The sequence below is a fragment of the Ceratotherium simum genome, chromosome 36 (assembly GCF_057802395.1).
Source record: "Ceratotherium simum simum isolate JZ-2026a chromosome 36, ASM5780239v1, whole genome shotgun sequence".
NCBI classification, from domain to species: domain Eukaryota; kingdom Metazoa; phylum Chordata; class Mammalia; order Perissodactyla; family Rhinocerotidae; genus Ceratotherium; species Ceratotherium simum.
The window spans coordinates 17,076,775-17,094,007 of NC_141935.1; the positions used below are offsets into that span (position 1 = coordinate 17,076,775).

The 17,233-nt window shown below is 42.7% G+C and overlaps 1 protein-coding gene across 2 annotated transcripts in view; it reads left to right on the plus strand.

Annotated features, from left to right (window-relative positions):
* Positions 1–736: 736 nt before the first annotated feature.
* The window catches only part of TGFB2 (transforming growth factor beta 2), an 86,354-nt gene continuing 69,857 nt past the window's right edge, over positions 737–17,233 (plus strand). For both annotated transcript variants that reach the window (XM_004439662.3, XM_004439663.3), the window contains exon 1: positions 737–2,941. In XM_004439662.3, coding sequence (XP_004439719.1) covers positions 2,596–2,941 — 346 coding nt within the window. In that variant the 5' untranslated portion in view covers positions 737–2,595. The remainder of the gene's footprint in view (positions 2,942–17,233) is intronic.

Here is a 17,233-nt window from a genome sequence, read left to right on the forward strand (position 1 = left end):
CTATTGTTATAACTATTCAGCCTTCTATTTACTAATGATATAGGTCCCATGCACATGTCAAGTATAAATTCCAAAAGTTAGAGAAAGTTCCTTGTGACTTTTCTATAATAAAAGGAACATATGAACTAGGCAATAATATAGAGGCTTTGACTTGTGGGGGAAAACAACAGAGTTTCCAGTTTAAATCATCTGTCTAGTCAGTAAGGCCACAGTCGTGATAAAATGAAAATGTTGACTTTGAGTAACTCAAGGTAAAATAAAAGAAAAAGGGGAAAGTGAACAGTGGCAAGAATTATTTTTGTATTCATCTAATTGGGACTTGGTTGAAATAGAAAATGTTAAGTTATATGTAGTGTATAACAGTATACACCAAACACTTAAAATTCCAGCTTCCTGGATGGGTGCTATGGAAAGAATGAAGTTGGTGGCTAATGTCTAGCCAGGGAAGAAGGTGAAGAGAAAGCCATATCAAGAAGTGGCTTAGGCAGCAAATTAGGAAGATATCCAGTCATTTATTCAAACAGTAAAACAAATAAATATACTTCATTCTCTAGGTAAAAAATGATGGAGTCTTTTTTCAGCAGTTTACGGTCAAATGGAGGACTAGACTGTAAACAACAAACCATAATAAAATAAACTTAGGATAGTGGTACTAGCATAGCATTATGGCATCTCAGAAAATGATTCCACAAAAAGGCAGGAGGTGAGTTTCAGATTGGAAGGCATGTCTCAGGGCTGGCCTGGCCCTGAGTGAGCTGTGTGATGCTCATTCACGTGCATGCATGTGTGTCTGTACAATACAGGGGGGAAGACTTCCATTCTAGAGCAAGTGATTCCATTTGGGAGGCTGTGAGCGAGCCACATTAAGTAAAAACGGGAGGCCTGATAGCTTGTCCTTCAACAGACCGGTCCAAAATGACTATATAAAGTAAATACCGTAAATCACTGTTGTCAGGGCGCACACTCCACCTCCTCCCGCCCTCGCCCACAGCCTTGCTCGTTTCCACACCCCCTCAACAGTTCAGGAGAGCCCGTGGTCTAAGGAAACGAGAGGACTTCTGACTGTAATCCTAGCACGTCACTTTGTTGAAGGCAAGCACGTGGTTCAGAGAGAACTTATAAATCTCTCCTCCCAGGCAAGATCGTGATGTTATCTGCTGGCAGCAGAAGGTTCGCTCCGAGGGGAGCTTCAGAAGCTTCCGACGAGAGAGAGAGAGAGAGAGAGAGAGAGAGAGAGAGAAAGAGAGAGAGGGAGAGGGAGGAGCAGGCAGACAGAGATACAGAGACCGAGAGAGAGGCAGCGAGAGATACACAGGGAGTGAAGAGCGAGAGCGCAAGTGAAAGGGGCAAGGGGAAAGGGATGGAGAACACAGTGTAACAGTTATAGGGAGCCATTCGGGAACAAACCGAGGGGCTGTCTGGCTGCAGAAACGAGAAAGCAGGAGAGGGTCTATTTCAGGGCGCCAAGTGCCTATCTACCCTAAGCGAGAACGTCCAAGTGGGAGAGAAAACAGGAGAGGGTGGGAAAGGGTGAGAGTCCAAGGGAACCCCTTCGCCACCCCCTTAGGAATAAACCCCCAGTCAGCGGTCTCAGGGGCTGCCGTTGCGGGCGCAGGGGGTGAGAGCCACGGCGGCGGCAGCCGGTCGTCTGTTGCCGGGTTGGCGTTTGGAGCGCGAGGAGAAGGAGGAGCGGCAGCAGGAGGGAGCTGGAGGCTGGACGCGTTTGCAAGCGGCGGCGGCGGCGGCGGCAACGTGGAGTGACCAGGCGGGTCGGCGCGCGCCCGCCCGGGTGTAGGCCACGGCGCGCAGCTCCGGGAGCAGGATCCTCGCCGCCTCGGCAGCCTCTGCGGCCGCGGCACGACCCGATCGGGTCCCCAGCGCCGTGCGAAGCGCACCCGCCTCCCCGCGGCGCGCCGGGCTCGCCCCCAGCGCGCGCACAGGCGAGCGCGCGCACACACACACAAGCTCACACACACACTCACACACGTGTGCGCTCCTCCGCTCCGGAGCTGCTGCTGCTCCTGCTCTCAGCGCCGCAGTGGAAGGCAGGGCCGGACCGCTCCTTCTCTAAATATATAAATTACAGCCCGGGCCAGCCTCGGCGGCCCCCCTTCCAGCGCTCCCGGCGCCCCTCCCGTCAGTTCGCCGGCTGCCAGCCCCGGGACCTTTTCATCTCTTCCCTTTTGGCCGGAGGAGCCGAGTTCAGATCCGCCACTCCGCACCCGAAACTGACACACTGAACTCCGTTTCCTCCTCTTAAATTTATTTCTGCCTACTAGCCACTCGTCTCTTTTTTTCCCCCCATCTCGTCGCTCCAAGAAAACTTTTTCTTACTCCCCAAAGTTAAGGTTCCCCCTGCCCATCGTGTGTTAATATTTCCACTTTTGGAACGACTTGCATTTTCTTTTTAAAGGAATTCAAGCAAGATACCTTTTTCTATTGGACATTGACTCTCAAGACTGTTTGCAAAAGTTTCGCATTAAAAAAAAAATCTACCTGATCTGTACTTTGTTATTGGTTTCCTTTTTTTCTTACTTTTTTACCTTTTTTGTTTTTATTTTTATTTTTTTTTTAACTTTTTCCACCTTTAAAAAAATGCACTACTGTGTGCTGAGCGCTTTTCTGCTCCTGCATCTGGTCACGGTGGCGCTCAGCCTGTCTACCTGCAGCACGCTCGATATGGACCAGTTCACGCGCAAGAGGATCGAGGCCATCCGCGGGCAGATCCTGAGCAAGCTGAAGCTCACCAGCCCCCCAGAAGACTATCCTGAACCCGAGGAAGTCCCCCCGGAGGTGATTTCCATCTACAACAGCACCAGGGACTTGCTCCAGGAGAAGGCGAGCCGGAGGGCGGCCGCCTGCGAGCGCGAGAGGAGCGACGAGGAGTACTATGCCAAGGAGGTTTACAAAATAGACATGCCGCCCTTCTTCCCCTCCGAAAGTAAGTACTGTTTTTCGCTTCCACTCCCCGAGATTTAGCGCTGCCCGGAGCTCTCAAAACCGCGACAACTCCAAGGATCGCCCTTCCCTCTCCGGGTCCCCGCTCGCTCTTTTCCCTTCTCCCGTCCTTCGTCCCACCCACCTCCTTTCCAGTTCTCTGCTTGAGAACGTTAGGCTTTAAAACGTTGACTTTCTGCTTTATTTTCTCCATTTCTGCCTTCCCCCAACGCCTCAGTCCTTTCTAAAGCCTTCTTCTCTTTTACTCTTCCCTGAAATTCTTTACCAGGCCACCAGCTAGGAGTCAGCCCTCCTCTGTCAAACTGGAGGCGCTCCCCGGGGCAGAGTTAAACTGGGAAATCTTGGTAGGTTTGTTTTCTTTGCTCAGATTGGCGTGGAGCCCGCCGAACTGGTGCATGAAGGGTTAAAAAAAAGTGCCTCAAAACTAGCCTCTCCGGAAGGCGCCCCTTTCCTGCCGACCTATCAGCTGGTTCCCCAAGCCTTCCCCATTGTCTGTAACTCCCCGAAAAATGTCAGCATCGCCAAGAGAAAACCCGATTTGGAGACCCCTCGAAAAACCTACGCTAAAACGCTCAATTCTGGAACCGATTGCCATAGCTAGGTGTTTACATTCCCCAAAGGCGAGGTCTTGTACCCACGTCCCCTTCTGACTTCACCTGGAGGGGTAGAAAGGACAACTTCGTTTCTGACTATGTTTAAAAGAATTTTCTTCATGTTACTTTTATAATTCGTTCAAACCTGCCTTCTTAAGATCGCCAATGTAGCAGATCATTTTTTCTGACGCGTTTATCGTTTATCTTTCTCATCCTTGAGCCCTGTGCTCCCTGCCCTTTCATAGGCTTCCTGCAGTTACTTCGATGCATTCCTAAATCTCAGCGTAGAAGACAGCCGATTTTTTTTTTTTTTTGCTGGCTTCTCTGAGGGCAGTGTCCTTAAAACCACCTGGCATACAGTAGCAATGGGAGTAAAATGATTTATTGTGGAGTTCCTTGGGGGGAAGGGAAGAGGACACTTAGCTTAGAATTTTTTCCAAGTTCTTAAAAAAAAAGAAAAAAGAAGAAGCAGCATCCAGTGATACCTGAGAGGGTTAAATACCAGGAAGAAGAAGAAAAAGAAAAAAAAAAAAATCGCTTCGACATTTGCGTATTCCAAATCCCAAGTCCTAAACTTTTCATTGGTTGTCCGTTTTTCTCCTCCCCTTTCCATGTCCTATATACTCGCTGGCTGCCTTCACAGAGTCTCTATGTCTTGCCTAAATAGATAATATGGCCATCTTGGTAATTTCATCCTCGAGGTTCTAATTGCAGGGTGGTGCTTTTCTTTTTTAATATTTATTTTTAGTTTGACAAGTCCTAGCTGTGTGACTTGCCATGTCTTGTACTTGATGGTCTCAGACTGTCAGCCGATGGATCTAACCCCGGTCTTCCTCGCTACCTTTCTTTTGCTGCAGCTTCTCCTGTTCTTGTAGAGCAGTGCAGATGCAGGAGATCCTGGCAAGCAGGATGATTTTATTATTGTAATTATGGCACCATCCACAACACTGCTAATAAATCTGTTCCACCCTGGTTATTCCCCTGGGGAAGTAAAGCTTTCTACCTGGGGTGGAGCCAAGAAGATATTAGGAAAGAAAGTTCATTGTAATTAGTCCAAAACCAGTGAGACTGAACAGGGAGTTGAGTCAGTATGCTTTCTCTTCCACGTGCATTAGTTCTACCGGTGTCTGGACAGACAGGCAAGTATGTTATATAGAGCCCGACCAAATCATCCCTTTGATGTGATGTTTACCTGCAAAAGCTCTAATGAACAGCCAGCACTTTTATAACAGAGAGGTCTGATCGCATCATTAGATAGGTGTGGAGAGAGCACGTTAACCCAGAGGGTGTTCATTCTTTGTTCCTTCAAGCACACTTCAGTCCAAAGAGCTGAGATGATCCACCCCGGGATCATAGTCATCACCAAATTGGAAAAATTCTCAGATTAATAGGATTTCAGAGGATGGCATCTGAGATCAGTGTGTTGATTCTCTTCTCCATCCCACCCCCAGCCACCAAATAAATTAAAACCTCTGATGAGTTCAGTAGAAGAAATATACTCTCAGTTTCCACGCAGGGAATAGGCTTCTTAAAGCCTGTGTTCTCTGGATGGAAGTTTAGGTGCAGAAAGCCATATTCATAGCAGGTTTGATACTACTGTGCGAGGACTGTGGATAATTTTATATAGAAAGTAGGTTAACTGATTTTCCAGCACTTTCTAGTTATACTGGAATATAGTGAACCCTTCCAAAAAAAGGGAAGAAAAGAAGAAATCATTCCACCATATTTTTAAAGAGCAAATTGAAAGTCCAGCATTGGCTTCTATACCGACTTTCCCTCTTTAGGACTTTTCCGCCTAATTTTCAACTCGGCCGACGCTGAAGTAGCTGTCAGGAGGGAGTGTGCCTGTCATTTCTTGCAGTGCGTCTGGCGAGGGTCCTAAGCCCCAGAGATGAAGGCATGGGAAAGATCACTGGTTCATTTTTTACCACCAACTTATTAGCGTTGAGAGAGTGACTTCAGCTCAAATATTACAAATATGCCCTAATTATACTCAATGAGCTGTATATCATTACAGATTGCTGATAGCCCTTTGTGGGATATTTTATATAGTTCAGACTAAATATTTTTAGCAATGTAGAGATTTAAAAGTAAAAATATAAGAGATATTGTATATCCTTAGGCATATTGCCCAGGGTACTATATAAATACAGTAAATATGAATAGATCTGGCCAGGTGCCAATCTCCTAGGATGAATTTCAGTCAAGAAGGTATTTATGGGATATAAATAATACTGTGTCAACATTTAAAGAAGGGGTCTGATTAGTTTTGAATTTATTCATATTGATCTTTTTCACAGGCTGTTAGTTTAAGGCTCAATGTGGAGTTGTACTAAGGTTTACTGATCGTTTACCCAGTGGGAATTAGTGGACGTCTAGTCCTTTGACAATCCATTTGAAGTTCAAGGCGCATCTATTCAAAAGACCCTGCGCAAGGCTTTAGAAATTTACAAAGTGATTCCATTAACTAGAGTAAGGATCCAAATGATTGACATTAAAATCCGTAGAGGCTTGGACAATCAAAAAAGGAAGAGACAAAAGTTTCATTTTCTTTTTTCCCCCTCCCTTTTGCACTGTAACAAATCAGGCACGTGTTGTGGTTCTAATGTGGTGATTTTTGCCCCCACCTTCCATCCTCAGGGAACGTTTGGTGACGTCCAGAGACATTTTTGGTTGTCCAGACTGGGAGTGGAAGGTGGTACTGGTATTTAGTGGGTAGAGGCCAAAGATGTTGCTGACCATCCTAGAATGCACAGTACAGGTTCCCCTCCACTCCCCTAATACATCAAAGAATTATGCAGCCCAAAATATTAATAATGCCCACGTTAAGGAGACCTGGTAAGCCAGGTATTTATTTGGGGTTCTTGAATTCTGCTAGTAGTACTTTTTTAAAAGTAATAACCTACAAATAAAATATCTTTATGATAAAAAGACATTAAAATGAGAGCATGGAATAGAAAGAGAATCAGAAAGTTGTCTTAATTAAATGGGAGTGTGAATTGGACCATTTTGTATGGTATATACTTGATTATGATGATCTTGAAGCACCTAAGTTAGAGGCATCAAAACTTCCCATTCATTTAGCCTCAGTAATGGTGTTGCCCCACCCGGCAGTAACTTCAGTCAGCAGCAACGTGATGTGAGAACAGAGAAAAAAGAAGTGAGGTATTATCTTGGATATTCCTTGCAAGGAAAATGAGCAGTTCATATTAATGAGGAGTAGAATCTTCAAGCTAGGCAACCAAAGACAGTAAATAATCGTGTTGGTTTATTCTATCATATTGAATTAGATAAACTAAAATATACAGCCTGAAACATCAGAGTGAGGTTTCCTTTGTAATTGCTTCACATGCATGTTAAACATTTAATACCAATCTCCTTTCTATTTCCCCTGTAATTTTCCAAGTGAAATTGTGGAATGTAGAAAGAATACCAATGGTACTATGGTTTTGGAGAATGCAACTTAAGATTCTATTCATGGATATGTCTTTCTGTATACAAATTGCTAGACTCTTGACCAGTCGCCCAATGAAGGAAAATATTAGCAATCGCTGGAACATAGTAGTATTTTTGCTTTATGTTCAGGGATTTTACTTAAGATTCTCTGTGTGTGGGTGTGTGAGAAAGAGAGAAATAGAAAGAGAGAAAGAGAGAGAAAAACAGGGAGAGAGATCAAAGGCAAACAGACTTGAACCCTTTGACTTCTATAATGACCGAGTTATTAATACACAGCAGACCAAACTTTAATTCCTGCATTTTTATTGCATCATTGCTTGTACTAACTCTAGTGCCTAATTGTGGTTACATTTAACTTAGGCCACATTCTCCTTCAGGATTTCCTCTTTTCTTTCTTTTTCTTTTCATAGACTAGGAAAAACCCTCAAAGAAATATACTGTTTATAACTGAAGCAGTTGGGCAGTCTTTGTTGCCAAGTGAGGCCAGCCTGCTTCAAGCCTCTCCTGGGGAGTCCCCATCCCATGGAGGCTGGGCTTAGGGAAGCTGGAGGGGTAGGTGGGGACCCCTTGACCTCCAGGAGGGACCTGGCGCCTTCTGTGTCTCCACAGCGACCCCTGGGGTCTACTCCAGGAAGTGCACTTTTGAATTATGACTTTTCTCTGGTGAAAAGATGCTGATGTAACCTAGTCACAGCATCTTTCATATAAAGATATGAAAGAATGACAGATCATTTTTCCTAGAGAAAACTGAGATGTGAAAAAAGGGCTAATGACTCACTGTTGATTCCACATCAAATCTGGGTTAGAACCGAGGAGTTCACTAACTCCTAGGCCTTTGTCCAGAGATTACAACACACTTCAGGCTGCATTTTTAGAGGTTGGGGAAAATAGAGTGGAGGAGCCTGGCCCTGAGAGAGATGTGCAGGCCGACCACCAACCACCGAGGTGGAATTCTGGTCTTACTTCTCCCTTCCCCGCTGCCACTGCCACCCCCTTTATAGGTTCAGTAGTAGGGTCAGCAGCAAGCAAAGAGACTGCTCGGAAGCGTGCCGGACCAGCCCTTTTAGCTCTCCTGATGTAGCATTTCCGGTGCTGAGGGATCCTGGAGGCAAGATTTGGTTTTGCCAGATGTGCTTGCTCTGCTCAGGCAGCCCTTCAGCTGAAGGGTATATTTCACTTTGCAGATTCTGAGTAGCTTGATGAAATGTGCTTCTGGCCGAGATAAACAAATGTTTCCATTGTCATTTTGAAACCAGATGGTGTGCTTTTGTTTCTTAATATTCTTTAAACAGAGACGGTTTTTAACCTAGAGATTCAACATTTCTCCAGGTATTTTAAATTTAATAACACGCTAGGGATTCTTCCCGGTGGGTTTGTTTAGACTGAAAAGCTTGCTTCCGTCATTTGTTTAGGAGAAATTCGCATCGTGCTGCCACCACGAGTGGGTTTGGGTTGGTGTCACTTGTTTTGTTTCTTTTCTAACCTCCATCTGAAGGTGGGTGTTGAACTGCACTGCACCGTGACCACCGCCTTACTTCTTTTGGTGGCTTGGTGGCCTTGATTCTACATAAAATTCCCCCTTGACCTCCTCCCCACAATCTCTGAATTGCCTTCTTGTTCTTCGCTATTCTGGAATATCTGCGTGTATGGAGGTTAACTTCACCTAACCAGGCCTCAGTTTCTTCACTTGTAAAGATGAAGAAGATACCTGCTTCCTGGGGTTGTAAAGGACTGAAGATGACATGTGTAAAGAAGCACCTACGTTTGCTTCTGGCACTTAGTAGGCCTTCTTTGCACAGCAACTATTAATCACTGAATCTTAGACACCATTCATTTTAAGATGCACTGTTATTTTATGTGCCAATAAGAAAGAAATATCACTGACAATTAACTATAGCATGCCATTGATTATAAGAGATATGAAAAAGAGGTATTTTAGAGAGATTAAAATGTGATTAAAAGGGATGCTCTGGGAGCCACTTCCACTAGCCTAGGAATGAGACTTCCGTCTCATTCTTTTCTTTGTAAGTTTCACTCACTGGATCTATTTCTCTTGCTCACTTGGATTGTTCCTAGGTGACATTTGCCACTTAAGGGGCTGAGAATAGAGACTGGCAGGGTTGGTAATCCACCATGTCTAGTACTGTCTAGTCCTCATATAAGAAGGCCTTAAAGATTTAGGCTTCTTAGGTAAGATTTCAAATTTCTTAGATAACAGCCAAAACCTTTCAGGATCTGGCCCATCCTCCTGGCTTGGCCCCACCTCTCAATCCCCGCATGACAACTACACTCCAGCCACATCATCCTCTTTGCCTTTACCCAAATGAGTCATTTATTTTCATCTTTGTTTTTGCTGTTTTTTCCACTTGGAGATCCATCTTTTAACACCTTTAAACATTCTTCGAGGGTTAAGGAGATGCCACTTCCTTATGAAACCTTCTTTGATTTTCCTAGTCATATTTAATTAGCTCTTCCCCTGCACTTTCACAATACTGATATTCATCTCTAACTCAGCGTCTGTTCTTTTGCTGTTGGTAAAATTTAGCTGTGTTCTGACCTGTCTTCTTCCTTGGTTTGTAGACTGCCTCAGAACAGGAACTGACTCTGAGTTATCTCTGTTCTTACAGAAACGGGCACATTGTATTTGCTCAATGAATGCTTCATAAATGAATGAGCATTTACCTTTAGAGAATTAGATTGAACTACCAGAAGAAGGATCTATGAGTTCAGAGCATTAGGACCAGGAGATATGAAGAGATGAAACTACTAACCTTCGTTATCAGGGAAAACGTGCCTGATGGATCGTGCCCCTTTGCTAAGGTGGCATGAGGTTTCTCATAACCGTACATTTCCTGTTTCCAGATAGTAATGAAAATGATAGTGATAATGATGATGATGACAGCTAACTTTCACTGAGTACATACTATGTGCCAAGTGTAGCTTTAAATATTTTACATGCACGTGCTTATTTAAGCCTCACAAGCAACCCCGTATGGTACTTAAGAGTATTATCCCTGTGACATATGAGGACATGGATATAGCTATTTCTATCAGTGATGTCTTATTGAAAGTAAGACTTTTAGTTACCACAAATTATAGAGGCCCTAAAATAGAGACCAGGAAACAGAGAGCATGCCTTTTCTGGGCCGCTTGCAAAATGATGTAGTATAGCCATGAGAGAGTGGTCACTCTTCTCTCTTACCAGAAATTATGTTCATAAGCTCGGAATTCTTTCCCTACAAAAGGAAATATACCTCTGAAACCTTGAATACAACCCTGGGTCTTTTCTCTTGCTCTAACACATTCAGCTTTTATCTCTGCACTTGGTTGACATAAAAATTGTGATTTATCAAGTCTCTTGGTCTTGGTCTTTAACTGTAACCATTTTATTCCTAAAAGTTTTGGTAAATTTGATTGATAGGGGATTCATCTTGTCTCTTTCAGAGAATTCATTTGTTTGGGAAGGCAGGATAGTGTCATACAATGAGCCCGGGCTTTGGAGCCAGACAGACCCAGTAAGTAAAAGGAGGAGAATAAATAAAAGGGAATTTCGCCCAAGGAAGCTCAGAGGCTGAAAGAAAGAGGTAGTGTCAGAGACAAGAAGTCCTACTCCAGGCCTGTGGCAATTGTTAAAATGTGGTCTTGTTTTGGTTGGCAACTTGGCTCTCTCAGTGCAAATTATTAAAACTGCCTCATTGACATTTAAGTTGCTTCCTGCTGAATTCAGATCTTGGCTCTGCCATTATGGGCTTTTTGGCCAGACGGAAGCCCCTACATTTAACCTGACCTCAGTTTCTTCACTTGTAAAGATGAAGAAGGTAATACCTGCTCCCTAGGGTTGTAAAGGATTGATGATGACATGTGTGCAAAGAAATACTTAGTGTGGCTGCTTCTAGTACTTAGTAGGCCTGCTATGTGTGGTAGCCATTCATTCATTGAGATTCATTTAATCTCTAACACCATTGATTTTAAGATGCACTATTATTTTACCTTCCACTAAGAAAGAGATATCATTGCCAATTAATTATAATGTGACATTGACTATAAGAGAGAATGGGGATTTTAGAGATTTTAAAATATGAAAAAGATGTAAAATCACTGAAATCACATAAATGTTTGTGGATTGAAAGAATAGCGGTCTGTGTGCACAGAGCACAGAGTGCTGTACTAGAAGCACATAGAAAATACAATTAAGTGGAGATATGATATCTTCCCTCAGAAAACCTTTCTATGTAGTAAACTTTAAGAGCTGCCAACTGCTAAATCCACCTCCAGAATCAAAAGCAGAAGGTCCATGTATGTATTTCTCCCAGCCAGAGTGTCTTCCTATGTATGCTCAGTGCATTGATTTCCAGTTTTGATTTTTTTGACATCTCAAGATGTTGCCAGTTGTTTCGAAGGGTATAAAAATTTTTAGAGAAAAATGTTAAATTATTTTAACTGATCTCTCTGAATATGCATATGAGTCACATAGCACTCACCTCTTTATCTTTCTGGGCCATAAAGTCTGAAATCCAACAAAAGGCAGAGGGAATGTTGTTCATAAAAGGCTAACATGCAGAGGGGGCTTCTGTGTAATGTGCTTCTGGATCTGGTTCAGCTCCTCCTTGCAGGTCCCCTGTCTCTCATCACCTCCCCTGGTGAGAGTCTTTGCTGAGAAAGAAGCCTGGGACATTTAGAGTCAAGGCTGAGCCGGGTCAGGTGGCCACCATTGGACTCTGGTAGATCTCATTCCACCTCCAGAACCAAGCACCAGCCACAGCAGTTTCTTAGCTGTCAGGAGATTCATTAAAAAAAAAGACTTTAGCAATAAAATGACATTAGGGAGTAGATGTCTCAAAGAGGAATATGGATGAGAGGAAGAGGAGAGGGTGGTCGGGAGTCACCCCAAAGGGTTTGAGGAGGAAGCGAAAACTTGGAAGATGATAGCAGAGAGGGGAGGCCACTCGAGGCCCTGGATCGTTGTTAACAGAGCAAGATGTTCTGTGCGTGAGGTAGCATCCTGGCTTTCCTGGGGCAGCCTAGTAAAACCACTTCATGGGTGTGAGAAACCATTGCTGTCCAAGAGGAACTGAGTTTACTGGCTTCAGCATCTGTTAGAAGGAGAGAAAGCTTCACAGTGCTGAGAAAGCTATCTTTGTGGACCAGAACCATCCCTCCATCCTCTCAAATGAGCACTTGGATTTGTTACTGCCTGATAAGTCAGAAATGCGGGGCTTAGGTGTTCCTTCAACCACAATGACTTGAGGAACTTCAGCAAGTGGAAAATGCTTTCTGGATGTTGGGAAGCCCAGACCTCTGAAAGTAGTTCAAACACATTTCCAACCTCCACGGGCAGCTGTTTGCTCTCGCACGAGCATGTCCCACATGTCTCTGTTCACAGACACGGTGTCACTCTTCCTTCGGGCCTTCCTAGCTGCCTACATGTTGGTAGTTATAAAGCAGGCTAGCCCTGCAGAAGGGACGCTGTGTTTTTGAAAGTAGAGTCATGGAGCAGCTGTTTGAAAATAAGACTGCTTTTTTGGAGATGTTGTTTGTTTCCGGAAATACTAGCATCTTTCCAGTCTCATGAAAGAAAAAGAAAAATGTTGTGACTTAGACCTTGGCTCTATTCATTTGGCTTTTCCTATCTAACCCACACACCACACTGACAAATACCACATCTGTCTTGACAAACGAGTTCATAAATAACTACTCATTCATAACTTCATGCTGCTGTAAGAATCCTTATTTGTTACTTCATCTTGTGAACAAGAATGCAAAGTTTGGTATTGAGGAAGACACTGAAATGACCACAAGTCCACTGGTCTTTGCAAATCTACGAGGAAGCACTATCTAAAAGAGAATACAGTATTTTTTAATGCATTTTAAGAGCACTAAAATATTTATTGTTGCTAAAACATAGGTGGGAATTTTCTGAGAAGTATAACAATTTTTAAGTTTTGGATTCATTTCAGTATTGGTAATTCAACACTTCTTAGACCAAAGTCCTCTGGGATTATACCCTCTATATCATACATAGCAGTAGCTTTTCCATTCCTTCCATTTGGGGGCTTTATTCTTATTCGGTCATTTATTTCCCTATCCTTTGACTTAATCTTATTGTCACTTCTGCTTTGACATCTTAATGACAAAACCATTGAAGTTGTTGCCACTTGCTCTATAATAAACTCTTATAATTAAGTTATTGGCTGAGAAAGACCAAAAGAGGTGGATGACTTATTCTGATTCTACTTTAGAAGGAGGAAAAAAAAAATCACAGACTCAGGACATCTCTTTGCAGAAGATGGATGATTTGGTAAAGGAACTGCCCCCTTGGAAGTCTATCAGGGCTGTCTGTGAGGAAATGTTTCCACGTCCAAGCTTGTACATTGGCATTTGGGCTTCTGGAAGTTAAGGAGAGGGAAACAGACACGGGAAGGTGCCGGACTTCTGACCTTTTACCTGGAAGTAGATGGGTAAAACCAAAGCTGACTTATGGATCTCACCTCAGGTTCTAAAGCAGCAGTTCCCACCCTTAAAAATGTCTGTTAAAAAATCATGTTGATTTGAATAGTAATTTAGTCATTCATTTGTTCTCCTCATAGTATTAAACCTTAGGTTGTTAAGTGTGTTAATGGAAGTCACTGGTCAGATCTATGAACTAAGTCCCAAACAGCCACTGTTTCACCTACTAAACTTGTACTCTTCTTCTCCATAGAATGAGGTATTGGTGCTAGTTTGCTTGGAAAGAGATATATTTTAGAAGAATTTCACTGTCAGAAAATATCACTATCAATAATGAAACTATGTGTACAGAATCATGTCTAATTTCATGAATTCTTTGGCCATAGTACATGGAGTCTAGAAAGAGGGTCTTGAACCAAGCTGACCCCGAGTCACTATACATTTGAGATCAGCAGTTTGCCCTTTCTCAGTAACATTTGCTGGGAATTCTCTAAGTAGAGTAGAAACTCATTGTAGTATAGTGTCGGGGGGGGATGATAGTACCCACTTATGGACTTGTACCATCACGAGAGAGATGTTCATGTGGAGAGCTTGGGAGGAATTGAGGCAGGGACTAATTTGACATGATGTTTACTTGAGCGTTTTTAAAGACATTTAATTCTGCTTAAGATATTGCAGCAAGAATGACTTTCTCTCTCTCTTATACACTTTCACACTACACAAAACTACTACTTACTCACAACAAATAACACTTCTGAGGGGATAATTTTTTTTTTTTGATCCACCTGGTTGAGTTGTTTTGAGGTCAAACGAGATTTTATAATTTTATTTATTTATTTATTTTTCCCCCCAAAGCCCCAGTAGATAGTTGTATGTCATAGCTGCACATCCTTCTAGTTGCTGTATGTAGGACACAGCCTCAGCATGGCCGGAGAAGCGGTGCGTTGGTGCACGCCCGGGGTCCAAACCTGGACCGCCAGCAGCGGAGCGCACGCACTTAACCGCTAAGCCATGGGGCCGGCCCTCAAACGAGATTTTATAAGAGGCCTTTCTAACTTATAAGTCACAAAGGTCTACACCAGTGGTTCTCGGATTTTCCCACGCAAAGGAATCACCTGCAGTTCTTATTATAAACGCAGATTTCCAAACCTTTCCCCTACTTTCCATCCAGACTATTATTCAGTAGTTTTAAGGTGGGCTCCAGAGTCCTGCATCTTGACAAGAAGGCCAGCTGATTCTCAGGCAGGTAGCTCAGAAACACACTCTGGAAACACTGTGTATTTTTCGTTTTGTCGCTTTATTTCTTAGCTGTGTCATCACAGGCAAAAATGAACCCTAACACTTGTATAGTTAACTTTATCTTTTAGTTATTTTGTAAATTATCCATGCAAAATTTTAATTCCAAGACTGTTTCTATCTTATGACTTTGTGAGCAATAGTCTCTCATATCAATTAGTGAGTGCCCAAGTACTTCTGAAAAGTTTTATTTCTCTAAGACTATTAACGTCTCAGATTTTTCATAAGGTTTCACATTTTACAAAGCATTTCACATTTACTCAAAGCCTCATTGATCTGAAAAAATGTATCCATACCACAGTGCCACATCAATCATATAGATTATTGAAAATTGATTTTTTAAAAACTGAAGGTTACATTCTTTGGCCTAAATAATCACTATTAGCATCATTTATATCTCCATCTAATTCATGGTCTTAGCTTCTGAGGCCCTGGATCAGCGCCAGAGCACCCTGTCAACCCTGCTTAAAAACAAACAAATAAATAAAAAAAAAAAAAAAAGGAAAGGAAAGAAAAGGTTTTAATACTGCAGCTTTACAGCAGAGCGAAAGTAAACCAAAGGTGCATATTTGAGAACTGCTTGTTGGAAATTGCGAACGACAATAGTTACCTTGCCTTGTCCCCACACAGACTTCCTTTGACCTGGGTGGCCTGGGGCGAGCTCAGGGATCTGGATTCCATTAATGGAATTGTCCCTCTTCTGCACGACAACATCCACTGGCCTGAAGAAGGTGCTGTTTCCCAGGAAAAGGAGTTAAATCCCCCCAAGAAATGCATAGGGCCATAGTTTGAAGAAAAAGTATCGCTCACCAAGTGACTTACTCTGCATATTCTGCCCTCCTCGGGTAGTGTTCTTTGAGATTTGTATTTAAGATAACTTTCAGCATCTCTTTTTCAAGGTCAGATGTGAATGAGAAGACTTTGTTTGACTTGCTAATCTTGTGACAAACAGTTTATACCCAGTGTAGCTTCCTGTCTTTGCTGACTGGTTATTTGAGGGAATTTTCTCCCTGTAAGACTGTGGGGAAGGCTCTAAAAATAAACAACATGGTTGCTTATTGGTGAGAACATATGTGAGCAGCTGTCAGCTGGTAAAGCATATGGGGGCAACATGATAGCCAGCATGTTGCAGAAACCTGGGTGTTGGGCCTTCATCTTCCATGCCACACAGGCTGTTCGGAGTCTCACATCTTGATTAAAGAGGGTTTTGACTGGAAGATGTCATCCACACAAGTGTGAAAATATATCACTGGGATCTTGTTAGTAGGCTGAATGTTGGAGATGGTAAGTTACAGGGGATGGAAAAAGTCTTCCTCATCCATTTTAAAATTGAGAGATAAAAAGCACAAATTTGGCAAAAAAAAAAAAAAAAGAGAGAGAGAGAGAGGAATCCACAAGGCCTTTGTCTTTTGTCAGAAATTTTCAAGTCAGGTTTGAATAGTGGCAGTGCTACTTCTAGAAGAAACGCCCCAGGTGAATGGAAGGTGCATGGATTTTAAATCTGTGTAAGGAGATAGGAAAGAAGTATATTCATGCCAGGTGTAGAAGGCAATGAGAGATTTGTCTATCAAATAGGTTAGATAACTAATAATATTACATCCCCTGATCACCTTTTATTTGTCAATCTCTTTTAAATATATCATCTCATTTCAATCTGCTGAAAACCTTCAGGGGTAGCATTATGTCTACTTCATCTTATAGAAACAGAAGCTTGAGAAAATCAAGGAATTTGTCCAAAGATTCACAGGAAACCAGTGACAGAGCAGGGGTTTCAATCTACATCTCCTCACTCAAAAATCCTATATTTATTATTGACTCCACCACAGCTAGGATAGTCTTTGAACTATCAGTTCAAACTGAACTCTTCAGTTGGAGGTATTTTGGGGTGTATTTTCTTTTATAAGAATATATCGGGCAATATACCAGATCTAGTTGCCCTTACTTTCCAGAAAACGAAGTTCAAAATTTCAGGATGTAGTAACCATTGTGGAAGATATATTTAATCTGTTCCAAGGAGCCCTCGATTTTAAAACTGTAGCTAAGCTGCCCCAAACCAAGATACATTTGCATGTTTGACTCATTCGCGAAGGAATTTCCACGTGCGGGTTAGAAATGATGACAGGTGGTTTCAAGAAAACTGAAATCTAGGCCAGCCAAATGAAAAACAGAGTCTTATTCTTAATAGGTAGGCTGTCTTTTGTCAAAGGAGGTCAAGCCCTTTACTATTCATCTTTATTATAAGTCAAGGTATTTATTTTACCATTTCAGTATATAAATTGTACATTGTTATTTTAACACTAGAGCGTGTTAAAGGGAAAACTGAATTCAGGAGCCTGACCGCTGGTTAAGGGATGCCAAAAAATGTGGGACTAGAATCCGGAATCCCCCATAGATCCTTAGTGTCTAGTCCTCTGGCCCTGAGTAGCAGGGATCTTATATTCCTGGGGGAATGATAAGTACATTCAGCGAGTCCCCCTTCTACT